The sequence below is a fragment of the Choloepus didactylus genome, chromosome 7 (assembly GCF_015220235.1).
Source record: "Choloepus didactylus isolate mChoDid1 chromosome 7, mChoDid1.pri, whole genome shotgun sequence".
Classification (NCBI taxonomy): Eukaryota; Metazoa; Chordata; class Mammalia; order Pilosa; family Megalonychidae; genus Choloepus; species Choloepus didactylus.
Window position 1 is genome coordinate 116,843,149 of NC_051313.1, and position 16,151 is coordinate 116,859,299.

Here is a 16,151-nt window from a genome sequence, read left to right on the forward strand (position 1 = left end):
CATCAAACAGTGACTCAGGTTTGGTGTGGCTTCACATGACAAACAGAACACAGACAAGAAGGGACAGCAAAATAAAATAAACCACACAAAACCCTCTGTCATTATCTTTCCATCTTTTCTTGTATGGATTCCAAAACCATGATCGTGGACCATACATAAAAGCTGTTTTGCGTGCCTGGTGGCACATGTGAATAACTAAACAGCTACTCCTGGAGCCACCTTTTGGCAAAAGTCCACAAAACTGTAGTCACTGCCTGGACATCCCTGATGATCAGGAAGGTGATTAAACTGGAGGAAGGGGTAGCAACGGATGGGATGGGGTTTGGAAAAGGATTATGAATGCTGAGTCTTTATATGATTTTCTTTTCCTTGGTTGCTAGGGTATTGGAATAGCTGGAAGGGAGGGGTTGAGATGGTGGAGGTGTAACACATAGCACCCTTTCAGATTTGTTATTTAGCTACTTGTTAAATTGTGATTTGAGGGCTATGCCTTTTTGTATATATGTTAGATTTCACAATAAGAAAATGACTGAAACTATGGTATTATAACAACTTTGGAAATTTCCTATATATCTACTAGTTAAATCATGCTTTGGAAGATAGTACCTTTTTGTATATATGTTTCATAATAAGAAAATAACTGAAACTGTGGAATTGTAACCTATAATATTCTTTGGAATTTGCTCTCTAACTACTTGTTAAATCGAGTTGGAAAGTTATCACTTTTATTTATATATGTTATATTCTACAATAAAAAAATATGATTAAAAAAATCCACAAAACTCCACCTTCCTGGGTAGAAGGAGTAATGAGAAGAAAAGTACAAGCGAAGAAAAACACCTGAACTTCAAATGTGGTTTGGTCAATGTGAAACCTAATGCATGGTCATTCATCAGAATGGAGAAAGGTAACAATGAAGGGAAACACTAAGTCTCCTATTGGCAATATCAACTGTATGAGACATTAGAGGTACTAAATGGTGGCAGTGGGAACACATGTATAGGAAGATAATGAAACTTTTTACTTTTCAGAGACAGTCCATAAGCATATCTTTTCAGGGTTTAATTACTACATATTATCCCCTGAAATGAAACAAAAAATAACACATTTACTTGAGGAGTTCATTTGTCTCTAAAGTTTCGCATTGAAATGAGTCAACAAATAGAAGCATCTGAAATGTGATATGAAACGTGCTAAATAAGAACACAGCCCAGCAGCATGGAACTTTTGTCTTTTCCAAAATGACTAAGTCCCTTGAGCCTGGGAGGTGCACCTGCCCTGCTACCTGGTAGTTGCTATCCATGCCAGCATCAAGGAGGACCTGGACCACTGCTTTATGGCCATTCCTTGCTGCCAAGTGCAGAGGAGTGTGCTTCTTAGTGTTGCAGCTCAAGAGGTTGGGGTGTGCATTCAAGAGCATCTTCACCACCTCCAGTCTTCCATAGAGTGCAGCCAGGTCCAGAGGTGTCTCGAATTTGTTGTTGCGCATGGTGGGATCCGTTAGCTCCTCTAAGAGAACCTTCACCACCTCTGTGTGGCCATACTGTGCTGCACAATGCAGGGCTGTCTCGTTGTCATTGTTCTAAAGGATTAACAAGAAGATCACATCAAAAAGGTGACTAGCAGACTGGCATCTGACTGGAACAATCACTCATAAAACCGCTGAAATTTAAATGAGAAAAACAGCAGCAATACTTGGCAGCAATAAAGGCTAGTCTGAATCTATCTAGACATATTCCCCTTCAAACAAGTCTGACTGCTTTAATCAGCCACACCTTCCCCCAGTTACTGCAAGAGGGGACCAGTCATCTCCAAAACATTTGCACTCTCCTATGTGCTTTGAAAGTAGTGTCTCCAGATTGTAAGGAGAGTGAACAAGAGAATATGGGAGGCAATTGGTAGAAGCCCTGGCATGGATTAATGCCAATAATATTACTGCCATTGTTTCATTTTCAACTTCAACTGGTTTTACAATAATTCAACCCTGTGGTTCTGATTCTGGATTTGAGAACCATCCGTTGCCTTACAAACAAGCTTTTTTGAAAGAGTTTGTGATCTGTGTAGCTTCTTGCATGCAAATCAATCAGCCAAAAATGAAAGTAACAGAGCAGAGAACCAAAAATCACTCTCACGATATCAGCCAACAGCCATTTTGAGGGGAGGGGGGCGCTCAGGCTCAGTCAGAGAGGAACAAGGGAACTTGAGGCTGCACTCTGCCTACTTCAGGAACCTGCACCAATCAATACATGCATTATCTACTTCATTAAAACGGCACCCAGGACAAAGTACTGTTTCTAATATAAGAAAGATACAATCAGACACTGAAATGTTTTGTGTGAGAGGTGCAAAATATTCAAATGCAACATTGCCATTGATTCAACAGCAGAACCTGGGATAAAATGAGAGAAATTTGAGCTTTACCAACCATCAGAAGCAAAATGTTAGTTATTTCATTTATGCTATTTCTTTTACTATTATTGATAATGTATACTTATAGCAAAAATAATTTCTATGATCTCTTCTTTTTTAGAAGCAGTAGGTAGAATAATTCTCCCACAGGAGTTTGAGATTCCTGAATTTATCCAGAAGGCTTCTGTCACCTTGGAGAAACAAAGTTTAAGAGGGAGTGTGCCCATCGAGGCAATATTTTGCACCTTTCAGCAGTCAAATGGCAAAAATGTTTGTTTGTACAATTGCTTTAATTCTATTAATGACGTCAAAAGTAACAGACTAGGAGTTACCCAAACATGCATGCAATTCCATCTGCTTTTGAGCTGGCATTTGACTGCATCATTTTTTCCAGCTATACCAAGTGTACTAGAAAGACCCAGAGCTGCTCAGAAGCAAGGCCTCAAGGCCAGAATGATGGCAAAGAAAAATTTTAAAGGGAAAGAAAGATGGAAAAGGTGGTAGCAGGAGCCACATGCAAAGACAAATGCACACAGATAAACAGAGGATGCAGAAGCAGCACCACTGGGATTCAAATACAGCTCAAGGAAAGCAACTACTGTGAAAGTGCAGACAGTCTTCCCCTCCAGAAGGGGAAATGCTGGGAAGAAAGTAAGTCCCTGGGGTTCCCTGTACCAATTAAACCATTTAGGACATTCATATGGAATGGGCATTTCCTATTACGCTATAGCATGAATTCCCTTAGAAAACTTAGAGCTGGCAATTTACTGTCTCATGATGAAGAGACAGCTATACCAACAAAAATGCACAGGAGCTTTCTATAAAATGATTCTGGGGCAGACTGGCAAAATTAAAGAGGATTCTTGGGGCTTTATGTCTAAAGATTAGAATGGCAAGGGCCATGAAGTTTTTTCTTCTAAAAACTCCAATAAAAGAAAACTTCTGTTAATGCTACGGCAGATACTGCTGCCTTCTTTTTATACCAAAGCTGTCTCTCAGTGACCAGAATAGTTTGTCCTTGATTATGCAAAAAAGTATGAAATTACAAAGTGTGTAAAACTCTAAACTATCCAAGAGAGAAAAGAAAGAAAGAAAGAAAGAAAGAAAGAAAGAAAGAAAGAAAGAAAGAAAGAAAGAAAGAAAAGAAAGAAAGAACTCTATTTTCCCCCAGAAATAAGGCAGTTGCCACAAAGCTGCCCTGCTAAAGGCAAGGTCTTGATCAGTACCAGGCAAATTTCCTGTCTTAAGTTAAAAATGGTCTAACCAATGCCTTTTTGACCAAAAGGGGGAAAAGAAACGCAACAAAATAAGGTTTCAATGGCTACAAGATTTCAAATAGAGTCAAGAGGTCATTCTGGAGGTCACTCTTATGCATACTTGTCAGCCAGATACTAAAAATTCCAATGTATATGAAGACCCAATCAGCACTATATCTGAAAACCCTGAAGAAAACCCAGGGCTCTATCAAAGATTCTATAAAAGCTTTACTTATTAAGTTTACTTTCCAGAAATTTAAAACCCCATATTGTTCCTATGCCAGATAAGCCCTGAAAGTTAGAGGTACCAGTCTACTCCATAATGTGGACACCCCCTTTCAACATTGGGTTATTGCCCAAATATCCCTGAAGACTGAGGAGTTGTAACACAGAAGTTAGGATTTAACAAATGATTATGACTACTGAATCATTATATAGATAACTTCTTTTCAGATTCTAGTGCATTAGAATTTAAGCCTGAAATTGTGGAACTGTAACCCAAACTCTACTTTGAAATTTGCTCTCTAACTACCTGTTAAACTGTATTTTGAATTTATCACTTTTCTGTATATATATTTCATGACAAAAAATGTTTTAAAAAAAATGGTCTAACCACATTTCTGCAGAAAGTTACTCTCATGTTGGCAGGGTAGGAAGTATCTTACTTATGCCTCAGTCTTGTCAGACATGGCCTGGCAAATATAATTCTCTTGACTTTAGCCTGTGGTGACTATATCTCTCTCCTATTGAGTAGAAGCCACCACAATGAACTCTTAACTAGTTTCCCCTTTGAGCCTGACTACTATCAGGGTAGGAAGTCATTAAGTGCTGAATCAGGGACCCAAAAGGAAGGGAAGGATTCCAAGGAGAGGCATAGACTCTTAACTACCTGGAATCCCTCCCTGTCAACACTTCCAAATCATACTATAGGTGTTTGTGACACCTCAAGAGTTCCCAGAATCATTATGAGTCAGGACTGAGAAAGGGGACTAAGGTGAAATACCTCAAATTTCCCTAAGCTTTCTCACAAAACCCTTTAGTCCTACACATCTTGGGACTTCCATTTTTCCTTGCTATTTCAGTACTTCTAAGAAAAAAACAGATCACTACACACAGCCCTAACATCTGGAGACTCCATTCAATGTGTAAATCCATTATAAATATGCCATACTACAAGCAGCAGAAAGCTGTACAGAAACATTTCCATGGTCTTTCTCCTCTCAGAATTATGTCAGGACCATCACCTCCCAGTGCTTATTTTACAGCCCAACAACACACTTATTTATTGTTGACAGATGCCCAAGTTGGGAACACCTGGACTACAGTAATGACGGTATAATGTCTACTGAGATTGAGAAAACACAGGGGAAGCATGTAGAAGAAGAGTTAGACTCATGCTGGAATTCTCTGAGGCAGAACTCTGATAGATGGAAGATTCAAGAAAACAGACACTAACAAGTATAAGAAACCAAAATCAGTGGAATCCAAAAAGAGGCTGCCAAGCAGTAATGAACTCTGTTGTTAGGAAACACAAAACAAGCAAATAAACAAAACAAGAGGTGGATGGTCTACCTGTCAGGGAACAGACAGAAGGAGAATCCTGCTCTAGATGGAAAGTTGACCTAGATCAATGGTTCTCAAACCAGTTTCATTTTAGAATTACAAGCAGAACTTAAAAATAAGAAAATAGTTGGGAGCCACCCTAGACTTGCCAAGGTAGCACCTGAGAGGGTAAAGCCCAGGAAGCTATTATTAAAAAGTTTATCAGCCTGGCAGGCACCAACTTAACTAAGCAAAGTCGTCATCATCATCAACAACGAGGCAAACGTGCCTTGTGATGTGATAACACTAAGAAGACATAATATTACTTCTATGGCATTCCTCCTAAAAATGTGTAATCTGAATCTAATCACATCAAACTCAAACTGAGGGACAGTCTGCAAAACAATTGACTTTTAATCTTAAAAATGTAAGTGTCATGAAAGACTAAGAAAAGCTGAGGAACTGTTCTAAATTAAGAGCCTAAAGAGACATGACAACTAAATGCAATTCGTGATCCTGGATTGGATTCTGGATCAGAAAAGAAAAAAAAAGTTGCTATTGAGACAATTGATGAATTTGAACAAGAATTCTATATTAGTTAACAAAGTTAATGTGAAATTTTCTGAATTTAATAAATGTTATGATTACAAAGTAAATGTTCTTGTTCTTAGGAGACACACTAAAATATTTAGGATTAAAGGGTCATCGTGTCCACAGCTCTCAAACAGTTCAGCATCGTTCATCAACTACACCACAGCAACTACATATTTGTGAGAGCGTGAGAGTGTGCAAATGTAGCAAAATGTTAACAATTGGTGAAAGTAGGAGAAGAGTATACCGGAGTTCATTTCATTATTCTTGCAACTTTTTTAAAGTTGGAATTTTTTCAAAATAAAAAGTTTTTTAAAAAGTTTACCAAATGATTCTGATGCAGTCAGACAAGATGCTCAGCATTTGGATACAACTTTTCCAGATAACCCCCAGATCCTTTCTGGCTCTAAAACTGAGTCATTTTTTTTATTTTTTTAAGTGGACAGAAAAACAGATACACCTTAAAACTAATCTGATGAGTACAAAAATGGGGACAAAAATTCAATGAAGAATAGGGTGGGATGGAGGGGATGAAAGATTTAGTTGTTCTTTTTTTGCTTTTACTTTTATTTTGGAGTAAGGAAAAGGTTTAAAAATTGATTCTTATGTATGATGGTGCTGTGAATAATTGATTGTACACTGTGGATGACTGTAGGGTGTGTGACGATATCTCAATACAACTGTATTTTTAAAAAAGTAAATGAACCATGCGGGGGAAGAGAGGAATGGGATGTTTTGGATGCTCTTTTTTTTCTTTAATTTTTATTTTATTTTTTGGAGTAATGAAAATGTTCAAAGATTGATTGTGGTGATGAATGCACAACTATATGACAGTACTGTGAACAACTGTACACTTTGAATGACTGTATGTTACGTGACTATATCTCAATAAAATTGCATTACAAAACTAATTTGACTGTTGTTCATTCTATAATATTTAGGACTATGTTAAAATTGTTTAAAAAAATTGTTTAAAGGGGGGGAATAAAACAATTTTAACAGTTTCACCTTAGCTAAGGATGACTTAAATTTGGACTGGTCTATGCCAACATGCTAAAAAACAGGGAAGGTGCCAAATGTTGAAGAGAAACATCAAGGCTCATGAAAACTACCTCTGCTTCCAGAAAAGACATCTGACACTTCTTAATTTCTACAGGTGCCTTACAGGACCTAGCACTCAAATGTATTTTAGCAAAACAATTCCTAGACATAGGCTAGGTCTATAAAAACCCACTTAGGATAAAACTTAGGAAGGTTAGACTTGAACCAATTCAAGAGAAGAGTTTGCATTCTCAGCACAATCCCAACAGCTTTATCCCTTAATGCAGTCTGTACCATTTGGCCTTGCAGGGTGGAAGGAGAAAGAGCAAAGGGCAGTATTTCTTAATCCATTTAGATTCTCATTTACATGTGCAAACTCAAGGGACAGGACAATGTACTTTTAAGTACCGATATCTAATCCTTTAATCAGAGTTTTATAAGCTAAATAAACCAACCACACTGTGCAGAAAAACATTCACTTCACAACCAATCCCCCTTTCCTTCAAAAAAATCGAATAAACTAATTGAGCAATATTTCATGGAGCTTCACTTACTGATAACAAGAACAGATTCCAAAATGCCTTTTCAGAAATACAATATTAAATACCTTTTAAAATTAGGATCTCAAATATTACTGGTTATCAGATATTTTCACTTTGTAAACATTATCTTATTTAAACTCCCAATAATCCAGAAAGATAGATAGCAGTACCCCATTTTACAGAAGAAGAAACAGAGGCTCAGAAAAATAAAGTAACTTGCTCAAGGCAACAAAACCATTAAGTAGCAGCCCAGAATTCAAACCCAGGTCTGACTTGAAAGCCTGTGCCCTGTATGTTTTTTTCTACTCTACAGCATTGCTTCTGAAAAAGCAAAATAAATGAAGATAGAGTTTATTTCTATTTTGAAGACTAGAAAACAGAATTTAAAAAGAGTGGGTCAAAAGAAAAGGTGATGTGTTCCATTACCCCAGATGGAACTGCTTCTCCAACATCAAGAACTGAAGAAAATCTCCCACAGGGCCTTCCTAAGCCCAGCTAGTAAGGAGCTTCATTTGATAAATCAGTATTTCTCAAAGAAAAACATGAAATATCTGCATAGTGTTTGGAAATATGCAGAAGTACCTTCTGTTTCCCTTCCCTGGGGCAGCTGTATTCAGAGCAAGTGAAAGGGAACTAATGTGGATAATGCAGTGACTCAACCAAACTTCAGACTGTTGCCCAAAAGCAAACCTCATCTGAATAAAACCTCAGAACAAAAAAAATGGCAGGTGAGAGTGCTCAGAAAAGAGGCTAACACCCCTACCCAATCGACAAGCTCTGCCTGGCTGATGTGGTGAAAGACAAGAGGCTGAGAGGCCGGCAGGGTAGGCAGTTCACCACCAGCCCTACCCAACAGGAGAAGACTAAGGACAAATGCCCCGCCCCACCCTGCAACATCATTTCCTAACTCAGAGCCCTTCCAAGGATCAGGAGTGAGCAAGCAGAGAAGTTAACAAACAGGTAGGAAGACCTCAGGTAGAAATGCACAAACTTAAGGAAATGAGAGGGGGGTGGCAAGCAACAACTTTTAAAAGAGTAAAACAGAGTTACCAATCCCCCTTTCCCCACATTTCCACCCTGAGTTATTGAAATCTGAAAGGAAATCACATTCTACTTCAAAAGAAATATAGAAAGCAGACTCTAAATATTTTTTTAAGTCCAGCAAGTACAGTTTAATCATTTGTGGTGTGTTTATTTAAAAGCTAATCTGAATGATATCTTTTAATAGCATTTTTTAAAATTTAAATAATTTTAGAAATCACAATAGCAATTAAGAACGTAATATGGTTCCTACTATCTCCCCATCTAAGCTTTTCAGATGTTCTAGGAAAAGCATGTAACCTTTCTAGAATTAGTATAGGTTTTAAAAATAAAACCAAAACCCATTGCAGCTGTATTTTCCCACTCCCAGACAAGCCAAAAGCAGATAGAACTGAAGCAGCTAACAGTCAGGGTGATGAGAAGGTGCCTGAGTGTGCAAGAGCAGAAGCCAGAGAGGACCAAAGAGGAGTGCAGCTCAGAGAAATGATGCAGAGAAACCCTGGCAGCAAAGTACACACCTTGGCATTGATATAAGGGTCAAAGGGGCCGTATTTTTTGAGTTCTTTGATCTCAAGAGCATTCTACAAAAAGGAAAGGAAAAGAAAATGTGATGATAAAATGGATGAAATATATTATATCAAAGCAATGTACAGCCCTGAGGGGGCCCAACACTAGAACAACTCAGAGTTACCCTTTGGGTGGCTCAAAAGGAGGTTAATGGGAAAGACAACCTTCAGGGCACCACACTCATTATCCCCTTTATCCAAACATCCAGCTGGAATCACAATTAGTGGTTTTTAAATAAATCAGTGTATTTATAACTACCACCTAGATCCATTAGCTTCCTTAAGATTCTGCAGACATCTTGTCCAGCCCCTATCCCACCCCCCTATCTACCAGACATTCAAAGCAACTGGGCTGGGGTCCCACCTATCAATGGATACACCAGGAGGGGGTGGCTGTAAGCAGGAAAAGCTAGCACAATCAAGTGACTCAAAAATCCAAGCAGCGTGTTCCAAAGCAAAAGTGAGCAAAGACAGGATTAGAAGTGGTTGCTGAAATTTCTTAAATGATAAGGACTTTAATGGATGAACAGTTTCTTCAACATTGAGGAATACTAGTTAAAGGCAAACTTCCTTATAAATTTCCTCCAGATAAAAGGAATTACCAGTTTAGCCAGGAGGAGTGAAATTACAATTAGATTCTAAAGAGGCAATTCTAAAGAGACAATTTTCATTCCCAAATGTTATAAACAAACTCATTGATGATCTTAAATGTCTGTTGCTCACCTACCCAGAAAATAGAGCCTGAAAGGTGAAAGGAAAGTTGATTAAGTTATACATGCACAATCTCCAGATCAAGAGATTTGAGAGCACTGCTTTAATTTTCTTTCGCCTCAGAGTGCAAACTGCCCTTCTCAGAAGCAAAGTCATGCTCCCAACAGCTCACTGAGAACTTGCATGGGTCTTGTTGACAGATGGACTCATCAGCATGATTTCCAATTTTCTGAGGAATAACCCTAATCTAATTCTATAGGTAATTTAACAATCTCTGCTCAGCAAAGTCATTAGGAAAATAAGTCTAAGCTTATGTAGAAGAGCAGCATCTTCCTCATTCAAGCGACTGAGAAAAATACCTGCTTCACTTCAGATCAGAGGGCAAAACAGAGGACAATGGTTTGTTATACAGGGAAAGTCCATCTCCTCTCAAATGGGCACACACCACAGATTCAAATTACAGGGAGTTGTATTTTGAGAGGCTTGTCTAAAACACTGCATAATCCAAGAATAATTTTCCCAAAGGAATACATGTAAAGAACCACTGTAAGATATTTTTGCTCAAATGTTGCCTTTTAAATTTTCTCAGAATTATCTTGCTCTTTCAAAGCATGCTCACTCCTAAGTTAAGATCAGAGGACATCATGGAAATGATCTTCATTCTGTTGAATCACCTCTGACTCCCATTCACATGCTTTTGATTTGTGAGTTCATTTATCAGCACTAGCACTAGTACTTCCATTTCTGCAATTTCTGATATATGTAAAATAACAGCATGGTTCACATAGTACTGATAAAGTATTTATGGCAAGTATTTCCATTTACTAGCTAAAGTTGCATTGCCACGTCGACGGCATAGGTCAATTTACAATTCATTAATCCTACCAGTTTGAAATTGACTCTACGCAATTTTGAAGGATTCGCATTATTTCAAATTTTGCACATGAAGTGAATATTTCACATATAGTTTTATTATAGTACTATTACAAATTTGCATAATTCAAATGCATCTAAAATGTATCTTTACAGTTTAAGGTTGCCCTGATATACCAAGAGGAGCAGAGCTGAGAGAAGGGAAGTCATATTGCAGGTGTAAAAGAGGTAGTTCCTTGAGATTTGAGCCATGGGACTGCGACAGCAATGGACAGAGCTCACAAGGTCTAGATGTGGCTTCATGGAGGAAATCTTCCCTTCCTTCCGACCTGTTCATTGACTCTGGTGTGGGAGGGCCCTTGATGGATGAGCAACCGAACTATCTGGGCATCTCCTTTCCAGGCTGCCAAGTGCAGAGGGTAACAGCCTTTACAGTCAGCCACGTTTGTTAGTGCATCGTTCCTCAGAAGAACCTCGACCACATCCCTAGAAGGCAAAAATCAATTATGAGCTTGCAGATCTCCGAAGTCTTTCCAAATAACAGCTTTTTCAGCACAAGGCCCTTTCACAGGTATCATCTCATTTGACAACTCTATCCCTACCTGAGTTCACCACCCAGGCTTCTCCTTTTACCCCATGAACTCCTGGTAGAGCTGCTGATGTGAGAACCATCCTGAACTCCACTACGTCAACTCATCATCTGCCCCATTCATTAGACTTTCTTGATAACCCATCTATTTCGCACTATTTTGAAAATGTCTGATCTCCTTGTCTAAACCTTGCAATGGTCTCCTTGTTTGTGATGCTTAATCAACACTCAGGGATAGAATTTACATAAATGTAGTCATGCAAAACAAACATCATTATTCAGAGTATTTAGTGATGTGAGAGTTGAAAGGCGATGAGCAGAGCAGAATTAAAGTTGTTGAAAACATAAGCCAGATACAAATGGTATCATTTGATACCTCCAGAAAGAGGAACTTAGCTAGCTTTCTTCTTGGGGACATCACTAATTTAGCAGATACAAGTGCATATTTATCCCCATGCACATGAAGTCAGAGTAAATCACCACTGTAAACAAAAAAAGCGTCTGGAGATGAACTTGGCTAGCAAGCTACAGTAATTTAAGTTTAAGATGCACTTTAATTCAGGTTACTCCACTATTCTAAGAGATAGGGGTTTCTACATATTTCTTTTCAGCTTTCTCTAAGACGGCTATAAGAAAAGATTACATTAATAGATACATTAGAAAATAAAATGTTGACGGCAATAACTATCACCTCTTTTTGGCACAGCTGAGTCAATGAGGCTGTGCCAAATACTGTACGAGTGATATACAGTATTATAAGATGATTAGGATACCGCTTCTTGCTCAGAAAACTTGACAACTTGTGATTATCCCTCCGATCTCCTTTGCTATTTTGCCTCAGACTCTCTTTAACATCCTCCATTCTTTTACACTCTGGTTTCCACTCTTTCGCATCCTGGCAAACCTACTCACTGTGCTCCATACACCACCATGCCTGAGCCATCACGTTCTCTCTCACTTGGGAGGTCAGCACCCTCCTTTGGCTACCAAATCACTTAAGCCTATGTCACCTTCTCTCAAATCCCCCATGAAGCTCATCTCTTCTAGAAAACTGCCTACATAAATCCCACTCAACTCCAAATAACCTCTCTACACTTACGAAAATTAAATAGGTGATATTATTTATACATATATTTTTTCCCTTAAAAATGGTTCCCTTAAAAATGGTTCTTGTTTATCACAGGGCTAAGGTGATAAGGGGAAAATGGCAGGCAAGCAGTCAGACTAAATAAATAATACTTTAACAGAAGACAAGTTTCTCATGACCACTCAATCTAATTTTCAGGTTATCAAGGGGCTAGTCACCTTATAGATTATCTAGACCCTTTATAGATTTTCTTCATACTTGAAACATTATGTGTCACTGGAACATTCCAAAGGGGAAAAGGCAAGCAAAAGAAAAGGTAAAACTCAACCTTTTGTTAAAGCTTTTGGGGTTAGTGGTGGGTAAGGAAGGATGTTTAAATGATATGATAAAGAGAGACTAGATGCCACAGCTTAGCAAAGCTCTCATAGGAAGCAAAAAAGATAACCCCTAGTCCCGGGATCTGAAGGGGAGGGCAGGAATGGAGCTAATCAATACTTACTTATGGCCATTCAAAGCGGCATGGTGCAGAGGGGTATAACCAGTGCTGTCAACACAGTTCACGTTTGGCCCTCTCCAGATGCTGCAAAGGAAAAAAAAAGATTTCACAGACTAAAGTTACAAACCAAATTTAGAGATCACTAGTTGCCTGGAAAGGATTTCTGTATGGTGTTTAAGCAAACGACTGCTTCCAAATGACTCCTGATAAAGGAGAGCTGCTACTTGCTATAGAAATGCAGAGCAGTGAGGGTACACAATTATTGTTGAACAAGAAGACAAGAGTCAAGATAATAGTATGATCATTAAGGAGTTTGTTCTGTGCCCTTCTCCTCATATGTAATTTCATTATTCACTCAGTCTGGGAACTGTGCCTCTGGGTACTCCCAGATTACAAAAATAGGTCATTGAAAGGCATTCAGAATAATCACTGAACCAAACCACACAGCCAGTCACAGGTACTGGGCACCAGAGCAGTGAGCACCCACCCTGATGCTAGTAACTGATGGCTTGAGGGAGAGCTCAACACAAACCAGACAGTCAAGACAATTCAAACAGCAAGGACCAGGATCCAAGAACCCACATTAACAAAAGCACGAGGATACAAGCAGCAATTTTGTCTTTCCTTTGTAAATTTATCTTATTGGCAATAAAAAAATAACAATAGAATCTACAATTTGAGTGCTCTATTTGAATTAGAAATACCACACTGGGGAGGATGAAATGTAATCTTATTTAATCCTCAAAGCTTAACTGTTATTTCTGTTTCATACCTTACTGCACTGGCCAGCACTTCTAAAATATTTAGTAGAGGGCGGCCTTGGTTTGTCCCTGCTTCTACTGAGAATGCCTCTAATGTTGTCAGAGTTGGTTTGAGGTAGACATTTTGTGTCATCTTTTTTCTCCTTAGAGTGTTAATAGAAATAGTTGTTTAATTTAAATACATTTTCATTATCTATGGTGCTAATAACAGTTTGGCACATTTAACCAACTAATATGTTGTCAGTAGGTTTCTTAATATTGAACCATTCTTTCATTCCTGGTATAAACCTTTTTGGCCATTATCCATATGGTCATGTTGGTGAATTCTACTTGAGAGTATTTTACTTAAGATTTTCACATCTACATTCATAGTGAGGCAGTGATCTTAAGTTTTTTGCTTTTAAGTATTGCTATTGGATAGTATCAGTGTTAGATGAGCTGGGCAGCTGTCTATCCTTTCTACATTCAGGAATCCATTGTTGTAGAACATTAAAATTATAAAGAATTATTAGTAAAACCATCTAAGCCCTGAACCTTTATGCTCAGATGTTAGAAACAGCCATTATTTGTAACAATAAATTTTTGAAAATAGCTATCAATAGAGAAATGGTTGTAATAATTAAGGTACAACCCAGAGTGGAATATTATATAACAATTATATTGTGTAATAAGACAGAAAAGATTAAAATGATAAAAAAGAAACAAAATTGTAAATACTGTATAATTATAGCTCAGAAAGAATCTATGAGGGAAATTTATCAAGACAGTAGATTAAGCACACAAGTTTACTTCATTTCCTGCCTAAAGTTCTATGAAGTGACAAAAAAGATATCCCACCTTATACAATAGATAGATGGAGGGGGCAATGGAGCAAAGAGATTCAGCCCAGGAAAATAGGAAAAGATAGCATATCAAGAAACTGACAATACTGTAGAATTCCTAAAAGAGAAACCAGACTGCTGATTTATAGAGAAACAATCTAGAAGAAAGTAAATTTAAAAATAAGGTACCACTTTTCATCTACAAGACTGACAAAAATGAAATGAACATAATGACATTTTTAAGTGTTTGTGAAGACCAGGAAAACAAACACTTAACACCATTGGTACAAGTTTAAATTGATGAATTCCTTTGGGAAGACAATTTGGCAGCATCCAACAGAACTGAAAACAGAGATTCACTTTGAGCCAGCAATTCCACTTCCAGGCAGCTATTCCACAGAACACTTGTTTATATGTACACAAAAAACATATGTATGTACAGGATTGCTTCACTGTAAGAATAAAATACTAAAAACTTAAATGTCCATCAACAGGAGAGTAGTTCAATATTAAAAATGCCCATAAAATGAAACATTACGTAGCCATTAACAACCACAGCAATAACAACAAAGGAAAGAAAACAAGTTTGACCTCTATGTCCTGACATGGAAAGATTTCCCAAGAAATAGGAGGTCATGATATAACACCCAGAATATGAACCCCTTTTTCTAAGTGTCTATGTATGCATGCACACATACACACACACACACACAGACCTGTAAATACACAGGGCTGCAAATGGAAGAGCACTCACTAAGTGCTGGTAGTGGTTAGCTCTAGGGAAGGAAATGTGCAGGCTGGAGGCACTGCAGAATGATAAGGAGGACTTTCATGTTTTGCTCTATATTCTACCACACTGTTACATTTACAAAATGAGAATGCATCCATGTAGCACTTTCATTAAAAAAATTTTTAAATTTAAAACAAAGAGGAGAATGAAGTCATAAAAATCACATTGAAATGGCTGTATACTGGTGGCACAGGCTGCTTTAATGAGTATGGACATATTAGATTTAATTTTAAGTAAGAAAAGTGGTTTATTAGTGCTTTGATATCTGGGTTATTTGTTCATTGCCAGCTAAGGATGATGATGACAAAACAAGGTCAGGACCCCAAAGTATATTCTGGTCTCCTCATTCGCCAGTAAGCTTAGATTCCCACAGCATCTTCCAAACAAAGAGCTAGAAGCAATTATAGCTCTCTGTCACATTTGTATGATGACCTTGTTTTCTAAACCAAAAATTAATACCTGTGCCTGACAATGAATTGAAATTATAGAAATTGAAATGAATCTAGAAAATCTGGGAGATAAAGAGTTTTCATATTGAGTTTCAAATTGCTCCACAAAACAAAAGATCATCACTCTATTATAAAACAGAAGATACTAAGAATCTGAAAACAAGTTATTCGTTCCAAATCACAAACCAGCACAGTGGCAGATCCCAAACTCCCATTTGTGGGGCTCTTGGCATCTGGCCAAACAAGGGCTTTCTGATCGAACTGATAAGACACATATTAAGTGAATAAACAGCAATACAAGGCTATACTTAATTCAATAGCAAGATGACTGGAATAAACCAAAAAAAGCTTGAGAAGGAGGAAATACCAACATAGGTTAAAGCAGTTAAGAGCTCTCAGATCTGTCAGCTCCTAACTAAGTACTCCGTTAGGACTCTGTTACCTCTTCAGCCATCTCAGTTCAGGTCCCAAAGTAAGCTCAAAACTGAGATTTATGCTGTCCTTGATTTTAACAAAAGGGCAGGTCTAAGCAAACCCTCTGGCATGGAAAGGAAAGGCAATCAAGGTCTCTGTGGACTAGATTATG

General features: G+C 37.9%; 1 protein-coding gene across 7 annotated transcripts in view; it reads right to left on the minus strand.

The window, feature by feature from the left end:
• Positions 1-16,151, minus strand: part of ANKS1A (ankyrin repeat and sterile alpha motif domain containing 1A) — a 240,219-nt gene that overhangs the window by 147,648 nt on the left and 76,420 nt on the right. For 4 of the 7 annotated variants that reach the window (XM_037843766.1, XM_037843765.1, XM_037843772.1 and 1 more), the window contains exons 2-5: positions 12,748-12,828; positions 10,902-11,058; positions 8,941-9,003; positions 1,286-1,582 (exon numbers count right to left, since the gene is read on the minus strand). In XM_037843766.1, the coding sequence (XP_037699694.1) occupies positions 1,286-1,582; positions 8,941-9,003; positions 10,902-11,058; positions 12,748-12,828 (598 nt within the window). Of the gene's footprint in view, positions 1-1,285; positions 1,583-8,940; positions 9,004-10,854; positions 11,059-12,747; positions 12,829-16,151 lie in introns of those variants that run through there. The other 3 variants (XM_037843767.1, XM_037843770.1, XM_037843771.1) reach the window with 3 other exon arrangements.